A 15,993-nucleotide genomic window follows, 5' to 3' on the forward strand; every position below is an offset into this window, starting at 1 on the left:
AAATATATCCATCGCTTGCAAAATGAACAGTTATGATAAACTTGTGACGCCCTATGCCCCACAGAGTGGTTGTTTGGCCAAATTCTTCTAATTTCCCTTATAGGTCCTTTAGATCAGTACGTGAGCTGGGAGTCTACTGCCCTAACAGCTCTTTAAAGTAATGGAGAACTACATACGAACTACTAACGGGAGCTCTTCTGGCTGAGGAGACGTAAAGCCCATAAGAATGCATATAAGCACAAATTTTTACCTGAGAGGACCAATAGATAAATATGGAGGAGGGAAGAACAAGTCTTCCTATAAAGAAAATATCTCGACTAAGCACAAGTTATAGATGCTAACGGGGGTGATATACCCCCCTCATTTTGTGGAGTTTTTTTTAACGGAAACAATAGCTTTTAAATATCGAACCATTTTGATAAAACGCTGAACTTCAGCGTAAACATGTTTTGATGGGGTTGGCAGACTTACTCATCTTGGTTTATGTAAAACAAATACGTCTAAATGAGTTGTTACTTCTAAAGCACATTTTTTTTGCAAAAAAATTAACGCTAGTTTAAAAAGCTAGAACTCCTCTTCAGGGTTTCTTTGAATATGATTCTAAAATCGAAAAATAAACTGGAAAAAAGTATTGTCGAATAAAAGTAAAGAGCCATGTTAGTTTTTGAAACTAACCAAAATTATCTAATATACTATATGGGATTGACTTCGTCTTCCTCGTCTTTACGCTAATTTTTTTTTTTTTTTTTTTTTTTTTTTTTTTTTTTACCTAAATGCTTCAAGAGTGAATACTCTGGTACAAGAACAATGTGGTAAAAAAAAACTTCTTTCATGACAATTAAATGATGTCAATTCGGAAAAATGTGTGTGTGTGTGGGGGGGGGGGGGGGCTAAATAAGTTTGTGAAAATTTAGGGGGTAATTTTGTTCTTTTTCAATTTCCCTTGAAAATGCCAATAAAGGACCATTTTCAATGAATATTAAAAAATAGGTAATTTTCAAAACCTGGGGGGACGGGGAAGAAAAATCTAGGAGACAGATACACCAATATCCCTTCCATCCTTGACAGGCCCGCTTGTGTTTAGAAAAATCTTTTTGTATTGTTTAAAGCAAATACGCCCAAAATAAACCTTTATTTCTACTTATATCTGTACCTTTCTACGGAAGCACAACTTTAGTTTAAAAAGGGTAAGGGATGAGGGAGGTGGTAGCCCTTCAAATGTTCAGGGTTACTCTTAGTATGATATTTGAAACAAATGTGAAATTATTTTTTTTTTTTAATTGAAGAGCAACTTTAGTACTTTAAAGTAAGTAAAATGATCTCATATATGATGGGGGCTGACTTAAGCTTCTTGCAATTTACGCGAGAAGCGTAATTTTTCAATGAAAAATCTGCAATTTTCTAATTTTTCAGTGGAAATACCAAAAGTATTTTTCAATGCTAAGGGTTGGAAATCTAGGGGGTAGATGTATCCATCCCCCAATTGATGTTGTAGTGCTCATTTGAGTTATATTTGCATGGAATTGTATGTTCGTTTCGTTTTATTTACTCTGTTTAAATGCTTGAAGGGCGATTGGTACATAAAACACTTGCGGTTACCCACTGTTTAAACCATAAACAGTTCGAGGTAATAAAAAATAATATTAAAAACTCTATTGGCAAACTTAAATTACAATTGCAAGCTCTGAATATAATTGTGTTGCGGAGCAACACTACTGCTTTCGTAGTTTTTTTTTTTCACCGTGATCAGCGACCTGTAGCTCCGAAGTGGTAAGAGTTAAAAATTTGAGATTTTTCAGAGGGAAGGGAAACGTGAAACAGAGTAAAAAAGTTCCAGAGAAGTTCCTAAAATTTCTAACAGTTTTCCATAAAAAAAATAAAACCGTTTTTTTCTTAGAAACTCTGCGTTCGATGTTTGGCGTCAAATTAAGACGACGTTAGCTTCGGAAATAAACTTGTTAGAAATACAGTTATGCTGAACTCATGTAGAACTTTCATTTGTCTCTTCGAGAACCGGAGCACAAAATTCCGTAGCTCTTACAGATTTCCCAGAAATAATTCCGGAAAAGTCCATCTCGTTCCGATTTTTTTGGAATTTTCTCAAATTTTCGATTTTGATGTTTCTTATATTTTTATCGAGTAGTGCTATGAAAAGTATGCAAGAAGAAGTGAAGTGTTCTATATACCAAGTTGCTTCGTTCTCTAAGAAATAATTTCCGAAGTTTCGACGTTCTAGAGGTAACTTTTGTTCTTGACCAGCTAGAATTTTTTTCCAACGCGGTTCGACAGGTCTCGATCTCCCAACAACTGGAGCTTACAATAGTTTCTCCGAAATAAAATTCCTTCTTTTTTTTCCAACGCGGTTCGACAGATCTCGATCCCATAAGACTGGAACTTGCAATAGTTTTCCGGATATAAAATTCCTTCTGTAGGTTTTCTATTTAGAAGTGTTGTCATGTCCTCGGAGCAATTTAAAAATTTGAAATTTTTCTGAGAGACGGGAAACGTGAAATGGATTTAAAAGTTCCTCAGAAAGTGAGTAAAAATTCCTAATAGTTTTCCAGATAAAAAATAAAAACCGTTTTTTTATCGCGTATCATTTCCAATACACTCCAGAAGTACCAGTACGAGTTGTCGGATCTCAATCAAACTTCATAGAAAGTAAGTCTGACGGGCCTAGTTATCCTTTTGGAGTCCAAACTTGACCTTATCTCTGTGGGCGGAGGGGGGTCCAGTTATATGATATCGACATTAGTTGAACCGCGGTATTTTAGTAGTTACCGTTATAACTCTAATGAATTGAATTAAGTGTGATTTTTGATGTCATGGCCATATATGAAGCTTTTAGCCAGTAAATCGAGGTTCGGTGAAAACGGCAGAATAAACTTCTTATTGGAAAGACTCAAGAATAGTAAGCTGTTACTGAAATATTAGGAGTCCTTTTTACTACATACTCCTTCATTATGAATTTTTCACAGAAAAATATCTTCTGATGTTTGTTGCCAAGTAGTTTGCAATTATGCTATGCGTAGATAGTTATACCGACAGATAAATTGGCGCTTGGCAACACGCAAGGTGCCTTGTTATTTTAGAATTCGAAATACGGTGACTCATGTACTGCGTCATTCTGAGTCATAGGAACCAATCAGCTTCTTCCTTTCGCAGGGATTTTCAAATCACAAAATTGGTTCAAACAAGTTTGAAACGAAGCAATCTTAGTTGATTGTGAGACAGCTAGACAACTAGAAACGTTTAGATTATCTTTTGCAAAAACTGTGAAAACCTATCATCATAGAAAAGATGGGGCGCGTACGCCGGGATCATATAAAGAAAAAAGATGATATGTAGTGCAAACTGTGGTTTAATTTATATCGTATTATTCTGCTGTACAGGACAAATTCTAAAAGTTAAATTTGATTTCTAGTTTCAATTATTTAAAGAAATTCTGGTTTATCTTGAAATTGTAATTATCCATCCTATAAATATTCAGAATTGTCAACTGTGTTATTCTCGTTTATTTCTGGACCAGAAAAACATTTTACCAAACTCAGCTTAGTAGGAGCTCGAAATAAAACCATATCAAAGATGATTCAAGATAACAATTGAAGCCGCATTAGAAAACTGTCCTTTGAAGGACATAATGGAGACTGTTGCTCCGCAACTGTGCCCTAAGGAACAGGGCACAGTTGCTGCAACACTTCCCATTGCACAGGCAACGGAGGTCTAGTTTTACACTCCAATAGTCCAGTGGACGTAAATACATAGAGCGCGCGTAAATACATACACTTCGTACACTATTTACGACACCATAGCATACATTAAGGAGCCGCTAGTGAGAAATTAGAAAATGTTCTGGTGGAAATTGCTAAGGAATCAATAAACAAAAACCCAAGCTATTTGCCGGAGAACAACTTCCACTACTTATAGTCTGTCAACATACTGACTCCTGGAATACCCCCCGTAAACCTTTAAAACAGTGTGTCTTAACATAAGTTTTAGTTTTTTTTTGTAGTAGTATGTCCTTATATTATAAATTTAATATCTTCAACGTGTTTTCGGCCAAAAAAAGGGGATAAAATAAGTAATTTCAATTCTTTTTTTATTATTTAGTTGATGATGTCCACTGTAGTATTCAGGGAGGACACAGAGGTTATATTCTGCCTCTATTCCTCGGGCTATCCTATCCATACTATGATAATTTTGGGTAAAGTTTAATGCCAAGAAAAAAAGTAACCTTCTGATCTGGATCTCAACCCTTAAACACGACTTCGTTCTACGCGCATGTTAATGCCTGATTATCATCAAGAGGCCATTTGCTAATAACTTATGCAAAAAGATATGGATTTAGATATATTTAACATATTTTTATATTTTAAGCATATTTGTATCTATGTTACTATTGCATGCTTCTTTTTCCTTGTATTTTTATTTAGTGAAAGCTTTGCAACTAAATGGCTGCATATGAGAACAGTTTTATATATACCAGTTACATATTCTGATGGTTGGAGGAAGGGGCATCAGGTTTTTCCTCACTCCTCTAAATCACAATGTTTTTCTTTAAAATATGTGTATAATTTGCTAATTTTTGTGTTTCCCTAGCTTAAATAAGTTCAAATCTTCTAAATATGCGCATTACTATTAATATGTCAGAATTCCAAATAAAAATCAATTTAACACAGATGTACAATAACTTTGTTTTTGCTTCGTCTAATTTCTAAGATCGAACTCTTTTCTGCTCATATTATCGTTTTTGCTTCATTAACGTGCTAAGATCTTATAATTATTATTATTATTTTAGAATTAACGACGCTTCTTGACTACTAAGGTCCCTGCGTCGGCCCTGCAGTGCATTCCTGCAGCGTGATTCGATCTCTGGGTCCCGTATTACCACGCTACTAAGATCTTATAATTCAGTGATGTTTGCTGTAAATCAAATATTCCTGCCAAATAAAACATTTAAGAGAGAACTTGGTGATAATCTTATCAAAGTTCTTAAACCGCTTACTGTTCTATATTATGTTTTGCACTATATAAAAAGGGCCCGTATACCTCCCAGGTATAAATTTTACCGTTATAAAAGAATCTAAAAGCTTATATATTTTAAAGAAGATTTTGTTAACTATTTTCTAATTAAAATTTTATTAGCATTAATGAGGATATCATCACATTGTAAATAAAGTGTCTCACTTAATGATTTTTATTTACACTAATAGGTAATAACTATTAATGAATATAAGTATATTGAATTAAAGCAAAAAATTTATTATATTCAAGTTCAAGTTCTTCAAGTTCTATTTATTTTTCATAAATTAAGAATAATGGCACCAATGTCATTGACATCATGAGTGATTGAATGTCATTGAATGATTTGACATCAATGTGAAATCATTCTTTTTACTCTGTTGTTCTTGCACAGAAGCGGCAATTAAAAATAGTTATAGCTTGGCACAAAATGCCGAGAATGAGCAGCCTACGATATCGAAAGTTTTAAGATCATTATTAGGCAAATTTCATTCAAAGTAAATAAGTTTCATATTTCTGAATCCTTTCTAATTACAGGGTGTTCACAAAAAAAGGCCCGTACCCCCACCTTCTAAAAAAAAGAGTTGGAAACCCTCGAGTATTGGGGGTATGTTGTGCCTCCATTGTTCTAAAAATGTGCCGGAAATCCTCACACGGAACACGGAAATTTGGGTTCTTCTTATTTTGAGGATCTCTTTTTTTAAATGATAAAGTAAAAATATAATAAACCCCGTATTCAGGACCCGATGTAAGGAACCCCCCGCTTCAGGTCCCTTATCCCTGTAAATAGAGATGAAATGTTTGAAGAAAAATGTTCTCAAAATGATAGCACAATTTTTAGGGATCTCAGATTCAAGCCCTTTGTATAAAATGGTTGTTAATCTGTAAGGATCTTAAAATAAATACTAGGTACACCAACTCGCAAAAGTTGCAAACCCCTCAATGCAACTAGCAAAAGTTGTAAACCCCTAACCGCTGAAGATGGTTGTAGCCTGACAGCCAATTATTACTTACAAGTTCCCTGTATGTTTTACATCTGGAACCAAATTGGTCTTACCATCAAATACACCGTAAACAAATAATAGGTACACCAACTAGCAAAAGTAGCGATCCCCTCATTACTGAAGATGACAATGAGCTAATTGCCGACTGTTCCTTAAAATTCCAATACATGTCTCACAATTGGTATCGGCCTATTTTTGGTTTCAGTGTGTACCTTACTACTGAAGTTGTCAACCCCTTTAAACTTTCAAACTGGCATATCTCATAAAGAATTTTCTACCAAAAAATAAATGACATATATTTTGATCAGCTCATCAAGAGCTTTCGACTGCCGTCGAAAAAAAAATCTATCTATTTTTTTTCAAAAGTTGACTTTTTTGCCGTAGGCCAAGTTTCTAACGTCATCACTTAGAAAGCAGCAAAGGATAAACTCTAATTTCTTTAGAAATAAAGAGAACTTCTATATTTTAAGAGGCACATCTAATACCATTTCTCTACCGCAATCTCAGGTGCGAAAAACCGGATGATAAACTCAGGTGAAATCACGAATAGAAATGGGTAGAAACAATAGATGGCAGCACTTTTGGACCCGTGGAAAAATGCCTCTTTTTTCTGTAAATTTTTCTATTTATCGCTCAAAGAAGATATATTGGCTGTGGGGCCGGGTAACTGCTGCATATATTTAACACATATAGATTTGAGTCCATCTTCAATTTGAAACTGGTGCCTGCCTGCTTGCCTGCTAGAACGGAGCTTTCTACTCGAAAGCAGAAACATAGTTTGACGAAGCGAAAGCTTGACTGCATAACTTCAGATAGTTCTCTCTGACATACGCTATAAAACTCCAATTCACTTCAAACACTTTAGGCTCTGGCTCAAGGACAAACAAAAACCATGCTTTTTGGCCCCAGGCAAGAGTTTTACGAAACTTTCTAAAATGCAGTCATATTCATCAATCCGGCTTAAGATCCGCGTTTTCGGGAAAAACCGCAGAGGTTAGACCCCTACCACTTTCTAGGAATAAGATGAAATCGGGATGCTAGGAAATAACAAAAATAAAATCACGACAAAACCAAAGTGCCCCTACCACTTTCTAGGAATAAGATGAAATCGGGATGCTAGGAAATAACAAAAATAAAATCACGACAAAACCTCAGTAAAATCTCATTGTGAATGGAACTTTAGTTATTGGGCAGCAACAGCTTGAAAATATTTTGATCCATATTGAAGAAAGTTGTATTATGTTTGAAAAATATGGGTTGCAAGTATTGTATTGGAAAGTTGGGGAAAATGGGTTGCAAACAAGTATAAGTATTGAAAAGTTGCATTATGTTTGAAAAGCATGGGTAGACACCTCAAGCTTGGGTCCTATTGGCTGCAACATATAAAAACCAATTGGTTAACACAACCTTGATCATTACCTTTTTTTTTCAGCTGTACAATCCGAGCGTAAGCCTCATAACAATAACAGTATTCTCCCTAAAGATGTGAAAAATATTAATGCAATGGAGAACCCAACAGAAATGAGTCGATTCGTGTCAGCGTTGAACGCCAATGGCACTAGTCTTTTCGTAAGAACTGATTTGACAGGTGGGGGTGCTTTGATGAATGACACTCACCAGATCACAGGTGCGTACACATACCATATAGGCTAATGGTAAGTTCAAACACTGATAAAAGATCCTTTCGATCTGTAAAACAGTAACGGAATAACTATTCAAACTTAGTGCAACAAGTAATAAAAAAAATGTTGTTATTTTTTTAATTAATATGTTCGCACTTTAATCCATTTATAAACAAAAATAAATAAATAAAAAATTTTTTCCCAACTGAAAGTTAGGAGCAACATCGCTTAAAAAGAACAGAAATTGTCCCGTTTATGAGAGGGGTTCCTCTTCCTCAACACCTCCCTCTTAGTGCTAATGTTTTTTAGTACTTTTAAAAAAGCTTCTTATTCTTATTCTTCTAAATAAACGAACATAGTGTTTCAGGAGCCGCTCATTAAGAATTGGGACAGGATTTGAACTTTAGCGTAAAGAGCGAGGTGTTGAGGAATAGCAATCCCCCTCATAAACGTAATGATTTCTGTTTGTTATAAGTTTAATGTTGTTCCTTAATTTCAGTTGAAATTTTTTTTTTTTTTTATTTAATTTTTGATTGTTTTAGACAATTCAATCCTGATGAAAATCTACCCCGGATAATTACCCTTAACATCTCCATGCTTAAAATTAAATTGCCAAAGAGAAAGCAACACATAAGATGAATTTCGTATAGGAATTCTGAGAAATTCCCTCTGAAAAATTCACACCCTGGGTACTTCCCTCTCCATGAAAAATTATCCCCGCCAAAAATCCCATTAGCATAAAATTATCCCCCTCCCCACCCAAAAAATGTGAGCATACTTCCCAAAAACGAATACTGTACGCAAATTATGGACAAATTTTTTAATTTAAAGACCTTTCCCTAGGGGCTGTGGGGGGGGAGGTCATAATATTTCTGGAATCACAGTTATTCGGCCTTTCAACTATGCTAAACAAAGTGGCTATCTTAAAGTTTTTATCGGGTGATTTTGAAAAAAAGGGGCGTAGGAGGGGGCTTAGTTGCCCTCCAATTTTTTGGTCACTTAAAAAAGGCACTAGGACCTTTTATTTCCGTTCTAACGAGCCATCTCTTGGTCTTCCAGGACCACTGGGTCGATGCGGTCACCCCTAAAAAAAAAACAAAAAAAAACGCACCAGTGATTTTTCTTCTGGCAAAAAAAAAAATATAAAATTACGCATTTCAGATAAAAACTTGAAACGTCTACAGTTGGGTTTTCTGATACGCTGAATCTGATGGTGCGATTTGAATGAAGATTTTTAAGCTTTTAGGGGGGTTTTCTCCTTATTTCGATAATGAGGCAAATTTTCTTTGATGGGTATGATTAAACTTAATGTTTAATCATACCCATTATTTTAATGTCTAATGGGTCTCAACTTGAGTTTTGAGTTTTGTTAAAATAAATACTAGGTACACCGACTCGCAAAAGTTGCAAACCCCTCAATGCAACTAGCAAAAGTTGTAAACCCCTAACCGCTGAAGATGGTTGTAGCCTAACAGCCAATTATTACTTACAAGTCCCCTGTATGTTTTACATCTGGAACCAAATTGGTCTTACCATCAAATACACCGTAAACAAATAATAGGTACACCAACTAGCAAAAGTAGCGAGCCCCTCATTACTGAAGATGACAATGAGCTAATTGCCGACTGTTCCTTAAAATTCCAATACATGTCTCACAATTGGTATCGGCCTATTTTTGGTTACAGTGTGTACCTTACTACTGAAGTTGTCAACCCCTTTAAACTTTCAAACTGGCATATCTCATAAAGAATTTTCTACCAAAAAATGAATGACATATATTTTGATCAGCTCATCAAGAGCTTTCGACTGCCGTCGAAAGAAAATCTATCTATCTTTTTTCAAAAGTTGACTTTTTTGCCGTAGGCCAAGTTTCTAACGTCATCACTTAGAAAGCAGCAAAGGATAAACTCTAATTTCTTTAGAAATAAAGAGAACTTCTATATTTTAAGAGGCACATCTAATACCATTTCTCTACCGCAATCTCAGGTGCGAAAAACCGGATGATAAACTCAGGTGAAATCACGAATAGAAATGGGTAGAAACAATAGATGGCAGCACTTTCGGACCCGTGGAAAAATGCCTCTTTTTTCTGTAAATTTTTCTATTTATCGCTCAAAGAAGATATATTGGCTGTGGGGCCGGGTAACTGCTGCATATATTTAACACATATAGATTTGAGTCCATCTTCAATTTGAAACTGGTGCCTGCCTGCTTGCCTGCTAGAACGGAGCTTTCCACTCGAAAGCAGAAACATAGTTTGACGAAGCGAAAGCTTGACTGCATAACTTCAGATAGCTCTCTCTGACATACGCTATAAAACTCAAATTCACTTCAAACACTTTAGGCTCTGGCTCAAGGACAAACAAAAACCATGCTTTTTGGCCCCAGGCAAGAGTTTTACGAAACTTTCTAAAATGCAGTCATATTCATCAATCCGGCTTAAGATCCACGTTTTCTGGAAAAACCGCAGAGGTTAGACCCCTACCACTTTCTAGGAATAAGATGAAATCGGGATGCTAGGAAATAACAAAAATAAAATCACGACAAAACCAAAGTGCCCCTACCACTTTCTAGGAATAAGATGAAATCGGGATGCTAGGAAATAACAAAAATAAAATCACGACAAAACCACAGTAAAATCTCATTGTGAATGGAACTTTAGTTATTGGGCAGCAACAGCTTGAAAATATTTTGATCCATATTGAAGAAAGTTGTATTATGTTTGAAAAATATGGGTTGCAAGTATTGTATTGGAAAGTTGGGGAAAATGGGTTGCAAACAAGTATAAGTATTGAAAAGTTGCATTATGTTTGAAAAGCATGGGTAGACACCTCAAACTTGGGTCCTATTGGCTGCAACATATAAAAACCAATTGGTTAACACAACCTTGATCATTACCTTTTTTTTCAGCTGTACAATCCGAGCGTAAGCCTCATAACAATAACAGTATTCTCCCTAAAGATGTGAAAAATATTAATGCAATGGAGAACCCAACAGAAATGAGTCGATTCGTGTCAGCGTTGAACGCCAATGGCACTAGTCTTTTCGTAAGAACTGATTTGACAGGTGGGGGTGCTTTGATGAATGACACTCACCAGATCACAGGTGCGTACACATACCATATAGGCTAATGGTAAGTTCAAACACTGATAAAAGATCCTTTCGATCTGTAAAACAGTAACGGAATAACTATTCAAACTTAGTGCAACAAGTAATAAAAAAAATGTTGTTATTTTTTTAATTAATATGTTCGCACTTTAATCCATTTATAAACAAAAATAAATAAATAAAAATTTTTTTCCCAACTGAAAGTTAGGAGCAACATCGCTTAAAAAGAACAGAAATTGTCCCGTTTATGAGAGGGGTTCCTCTTCCTCAACACCTCCCTCTTAGTGCTAATGTTTTTTAGTACTTTTAAAAAAGCTTCTTATTCTTATTCTTCTAAATAAACGAACATAGTGTTTCAGGAGCCGCTCATTAAGAATTGGGACAGGATTTGAACTTTAGCGTAAAGAGCGAGGTGTTGAGGAATAGCAATCCCCCTCATAAACGTAATGATTTCTGTTCGTTATAAGTTTAATGTTGTTCCTTAATTTCAGTTGAAATTTTTTTTTTTTTTATTTAATTTTTGATTGTTTTAGACAATTCAATTCTGATGAAAATCTACCCCGGATAATTACCCTTAACATCTCCATGCTTAAAATTAAATCGGCAAAGAGAAAGCAACACATAAGATGAATTTCGTATAGGAATTCTGAGAAATTCCCTCTGAAAAATTCACACCCTGGGAACTTCCCTCTCCATGAAAAATTATCCCCGCCAAAAATCCCATTAGCATAAAATTATCCCCCTCCCCACCCAAAAAATGTGAGCATACTTCCCAAAAACAAATACTGTACGCAAATTATGGACAATTTTTTAATTTAAAGATCTTTCCCTAGGGGCTGTGGGGGGGGGGGGAGGTCATAATATTTCTGGAATCACAGTTATTCGGCCTTTCAACTATGCTAAACAAAGTGGCTATCTTAAAGTTTTTATCGGCTGATTTTGAAAAAAAGGGGCGTAGGAGGGGGCTTAGTTGCCCTCCAATTTTTTGGTCACTTAAAAAAGGCACTAGGACCTTTTATTTCCGTTCTAACGAGCCATCTCTTGGTCTTCCAGGACCACTGGGTCGATGCGGTCACCCCTAAAAAAAAAACAAAAAACGCACCAGTGATTTTTCTTCTGGCAAAAAAAAAAATATAAAATTACGCATTTCAGATAAAAACTTGAAACGTCTACAGTTGGGTTTTCTGATACGCTGAATCTGATGGTTCGATTTGAATGAAGATTTTTAAGCTTTTAGGGGGGTTTTCTCCTTATTTCGATAATGAGGCAAATTTTCTTTGATGGGTATGATTAAACTTAATGTTTAATCATACCCATTATTTTAATGTCTAATGGGTCTCAACTTGAGTTTTGAGTTTTGTTAAAATAAATACTAGGTACACCAACTCGCAAAAGTTGCAAACCCCTCAATGCAACTAGCAAAAGTTGTAAACCCCTAACCGCTGAAGATGGTTGTAGCCTAACAGCCAATTATTACTTACAAGTCCCCTGTATGTTTTACATCTGGAACCAAATTGGTCTTACCATCAAATACACCGTAAACAAATAATAGGTACACCAACTAGCAAAAGTAGCGAGCCCCTCATTACCGAAGATGACAATGAGCTAATTGCCGACTGTTCCTTAAAATTCCAATTCATGTCTCACAATTGGTATTGGCCTATTTTTGGTTACAGTGTGTACCTTACTACTGAAGTTGTCAACCCCTTTAAACTTTCAAACTGGCATATCTCATAAAGAATTTTCTACCAAAAAATGAATGACATATATTTTGATCAGCTCATCAAGAGCTTTCGACTGCCGTCGAAAGAAAATCTATCTATCTTTTTTCAAAAGTTGACTTTTTTGCCGTAGGCCAAGTTTCTAACGTCATCACTTAGAAAGCAGCAAAGGATAAACTCTAATTTCTTTAGAAATAAAGAGAACTTCTATATTTTAAGAGGCACATCTAATACCATTTCTCTACCGCAATCTCAGGTGCGAAAAACCGGATGATAAACTCAGGTGAAATCACGAATAGAAATGGGTAGAAACAATAGATGGCAGCACTTTCGGACCCGTGGAAAAATGCCTCTTTTTTCTGTAAATTTTTCTATTTATCGCTCAAAGAAGATATATTGGCTGTGGGGCCGGGTAACTGCTGCATATATTTAACACTTATAGATTTGAGTCCATCTTCAATTTGAAACTGGTGCCTGCCTGCTTGCCTGCTAGAACGGAGCTTTCCACTCGAAAGCAGAAACATAGTTTGACGAAGCGAAAGCTTGACTGCATAACTTCAGATAGGTCTCTCTGACATACCCTATAAAACTCCAATTCACTTCAAACACTTTAGGCTCTGGCTCAAGGACAAGCAAAAACCATGCTTTTTGGCCCCAGGCAAGAGTTTTACGAAACTTTCTAAAGTGCAGTCATATTCATCAATCTGGCTTAAGGTCCGCATTTTCGGGAAAAACCGCAGAGGTTAGACCCCTACCACTTTCTAGGAATAAGATGAAATCGGGATGCTAGGAAATAACAAAAATAAAATCACGACAAAACCAAAGTGCCCCTAACACTTTCTAGGAATAAGATGAAATCGGGATGCTAGGAAATAACAAAAATAAAATCACGACAAAACCACAGTAAAATCTCATTGTGAATGGAACTTCAGTTATTGGGCAGCAACAGCTTGAAAATATTTTGATCCATATTGAAGAAAGTTGTATTATGTTTGAAAAATATGGGTTGCAAGTATTGTATTGGAAAGTTGGGTAAAATGGGTTGCAAGCAAGTATAAGTATTGGAAAGTTGCATTGTGTTTGAAAAGTATGGGTAGACACCTCAAACTTGGGTCCCCTTGGCTGCAACATATAAAAACCATTTGGTTAACACAACCTTGATCATTACCTTTTTTTCAGCTGTACAATCCGAGCGCAAGCCTCATAACAATAACAGTATTCTCCCTAAAGATGTGAAAAATATTAATGCAATGGAGAACCCAACAGAAATGAGTCGATTCGTGTCAGCGTTGAACGCCAATGGCACTAGTCTTTTCGTAAGAACTGATTTGACAGGTGGGGGTGCTTTGATGAATGACACTCACCAGATCACAGGTTCGTACACATACCATATAGGCTAATGGTAAGTTCAAACACTGATAAAAGATCCTTTCGATCTGTAAAACAGTAACGGAATAACTATTCAAACTTAGTGCAACAAGTAATAAAAAAAAATTTGTTATTTTTTTAATTAATATGTTCGCACTTTAATCCATTTATAAACAAAAATAAATAAATAATTTTTTTTTCCCAACTGAAAGTTAGGAGCAACATCGCTTAAAAAGAACAGAAATTGTCCCGTTTATGAGAGGGGTTCCTCTTCCTCAACACCTCCCTCTTAATGCTAATGTTTTTTAGTACTTTTAAAAAAGCTTCTTATTGTTCTAAATAAACGAACATAGTGTTTCAGGAGTCGCTATTTAAGAATTGGGACAGGATTTGAACTTTAGCGTAAAGAGCGAGGTGTTGAGGAATAGCAATCCCCCTCATAAACGTAATGATTTCTGTTCGTTTTAAGTTTAATGTTGTTCCTTAATTTCAGTTGAAAAAAAAATTGTTTTTTTTTTATTTAATTTTTGATTGTTTTAGACAATTCAATCCTGATGAAAATCTACCCCAGATAATTACCCTTAACATCTCCATGCTTAAAATTAAATCGGCAAAGAGAAAGCAATACATAAGATGAATTTCGTATAGGAATTCTGAGAAATTCCCTCTGAAAAATTCATACCCTGGGAACTTCCCTCTCCATGAAAAATTATCCCCGCCAAAAATCCCATTAGCATAAAATTATCCCCCTCCCCACCCAAAAAATGTGTGCATACTTCCCAAAAACGATTACTGTACGCAAATTATGGACAATTTTTTTAATTTAAAGACCTTTCCCTAGGGGCTGTGGGGGGGGGAGGTCATAATATTTCTGGAATCACAGTTATTCGGCCTTTCAACTATGCTAAACCAAGTGGCTATCTTAAAGTCTTTATCGGGTGATTTTGAAAAAAAGGGGCGTAGGAGGGGGCTTAGTTGCCCTCCAATTTTTTGGTCACTTAAAAAAGGCCCTCGGACCTTTTATTTCCGTTCTAACGAGCCATCTCTTGGTCTTCCAGGACTACTGGGTCGATGCGGTCACCCCTAAAAAAAAAAAAAAAAAAAAAAAAAACGCATCAGTGATTTTTCTTCTGGCAAAAAAAAATAATATAAAATTACGCATTTCAGATAAAAACTTGAAACGTCTACAGTTGGGTTTTCTGATACGCTGAATCTGATGGTGCGATTTGAATGAAGATTTTTAAGCTTTTAGGGGGGTTTTCTCCTTATTTCGATAATGAGGCAAATTTTCTTTGATGGGTATGATTAAACTTAATGTTTAATCATACCCATTATTTTAATGTTTAATGGGTCTCAACGTGAGTTTTGTCACAGAGCAGTGTATTTTAAGTTTTTAAGAAGGGAGGGACAACTGGGGCAGCTGACTTGGCTGCCATGGGGGGGGGGGTTGCTTGGCCTTGAGAATTCTCACTTTGATTAAATTTTTACACTAATTCGATTTTTTTGCTTATATTTGAGTGGGAACGGGGGCGCTATGATTATTTTTTTTTCAGGCACTGCCAACCCTAGGAATGGTTCTGTGAGTGACCCTATTTATAACTTTAAAGTCGTGACTGTCGAGGGTAAATATTGCGGGATAAGGGTGTCATGACCGCTGAAGGCGTTTTGTGTCTAAATAATAGAAAACCATAATTGTAATAACTTTTTTCTCGACATATAGTTGAAGTTTTACGCAATGGTTCCGTAAAAATTCTCATTACAGTGCTGTTATTGGCATCACCATTTTAGACGCTTAGGAATTATTGGAGGGTAAAAACGTATTGAAACCATAAAATGATTGTAAAAAAGTATTTATTAGGTATTCTGATATTGTATTTATCACCTGAATGATATTCGGCATATTTTTGCTGTTTTGAAATTGTCATATTACATCGGTGAATTGGCTGCCTTAAAATGGCGCTACCCAAGGACAGAGAACTTTCACTCGGATTTTTTTTTTTTTTTTTTTTTTTTTTTTTTTTTTTTTTTTTTTTTTTTTTTTTTTTTTTTTTTACGTGATGCAGTACCTTAAAGAATGGCTGTATTTCGTCCTCTATAAACTTCTTAGTCTGTATGACCAAACTAGTTTGATTTTCTAGTTTGAGTTGA

At 35.6% G+C, this 15,993-nt stretch overlaps 1 protein-coding gene across 1 annotated transcript in view; it reads left to right on the forward strand.

Annotated features, from left to right (window-relative positions):
• Positions 1-13,851, forward strand: part of LOC136043739 (nuclear receptor subfamily 2 group C member 1-A-like) — a gene marked incomplete at its 3' end in the record, with an annotated part of 72,737 nt that extends 58,886 nt beyond the window's left edge. The window contains 3 exon segments of the mRNA XM_065728661.1: positions 7,459-7,653; positions 10,559-10,753; positions 13,657-13,851. Of these exon segments, the coding sequence (XP_065584733.1) occupies positions 7,459-7,653; positions 10,559-10,753; positions 13,657-13,851 (585 nt within the window).
• Between the last annotated feature and the right edge of the window lie 2,142 nt (positions 13,852-15,993).

The sequence above is a fragment of the Artemia franciscana genome, unplaced genomic scaffold (assembly GCF_032884065.1).
Source record: "Artemia franciscana unplaced genomic scaffold, ASM3288406v1 Scaffold_898, whole genome shotgun sequence".
Taxonomy (NCBI): Eukaryota; Metazoa; Arthropoda; class Branchiopoda; order Anostraca; family Artemiidae; genus Artemia; species Artemia franciscana.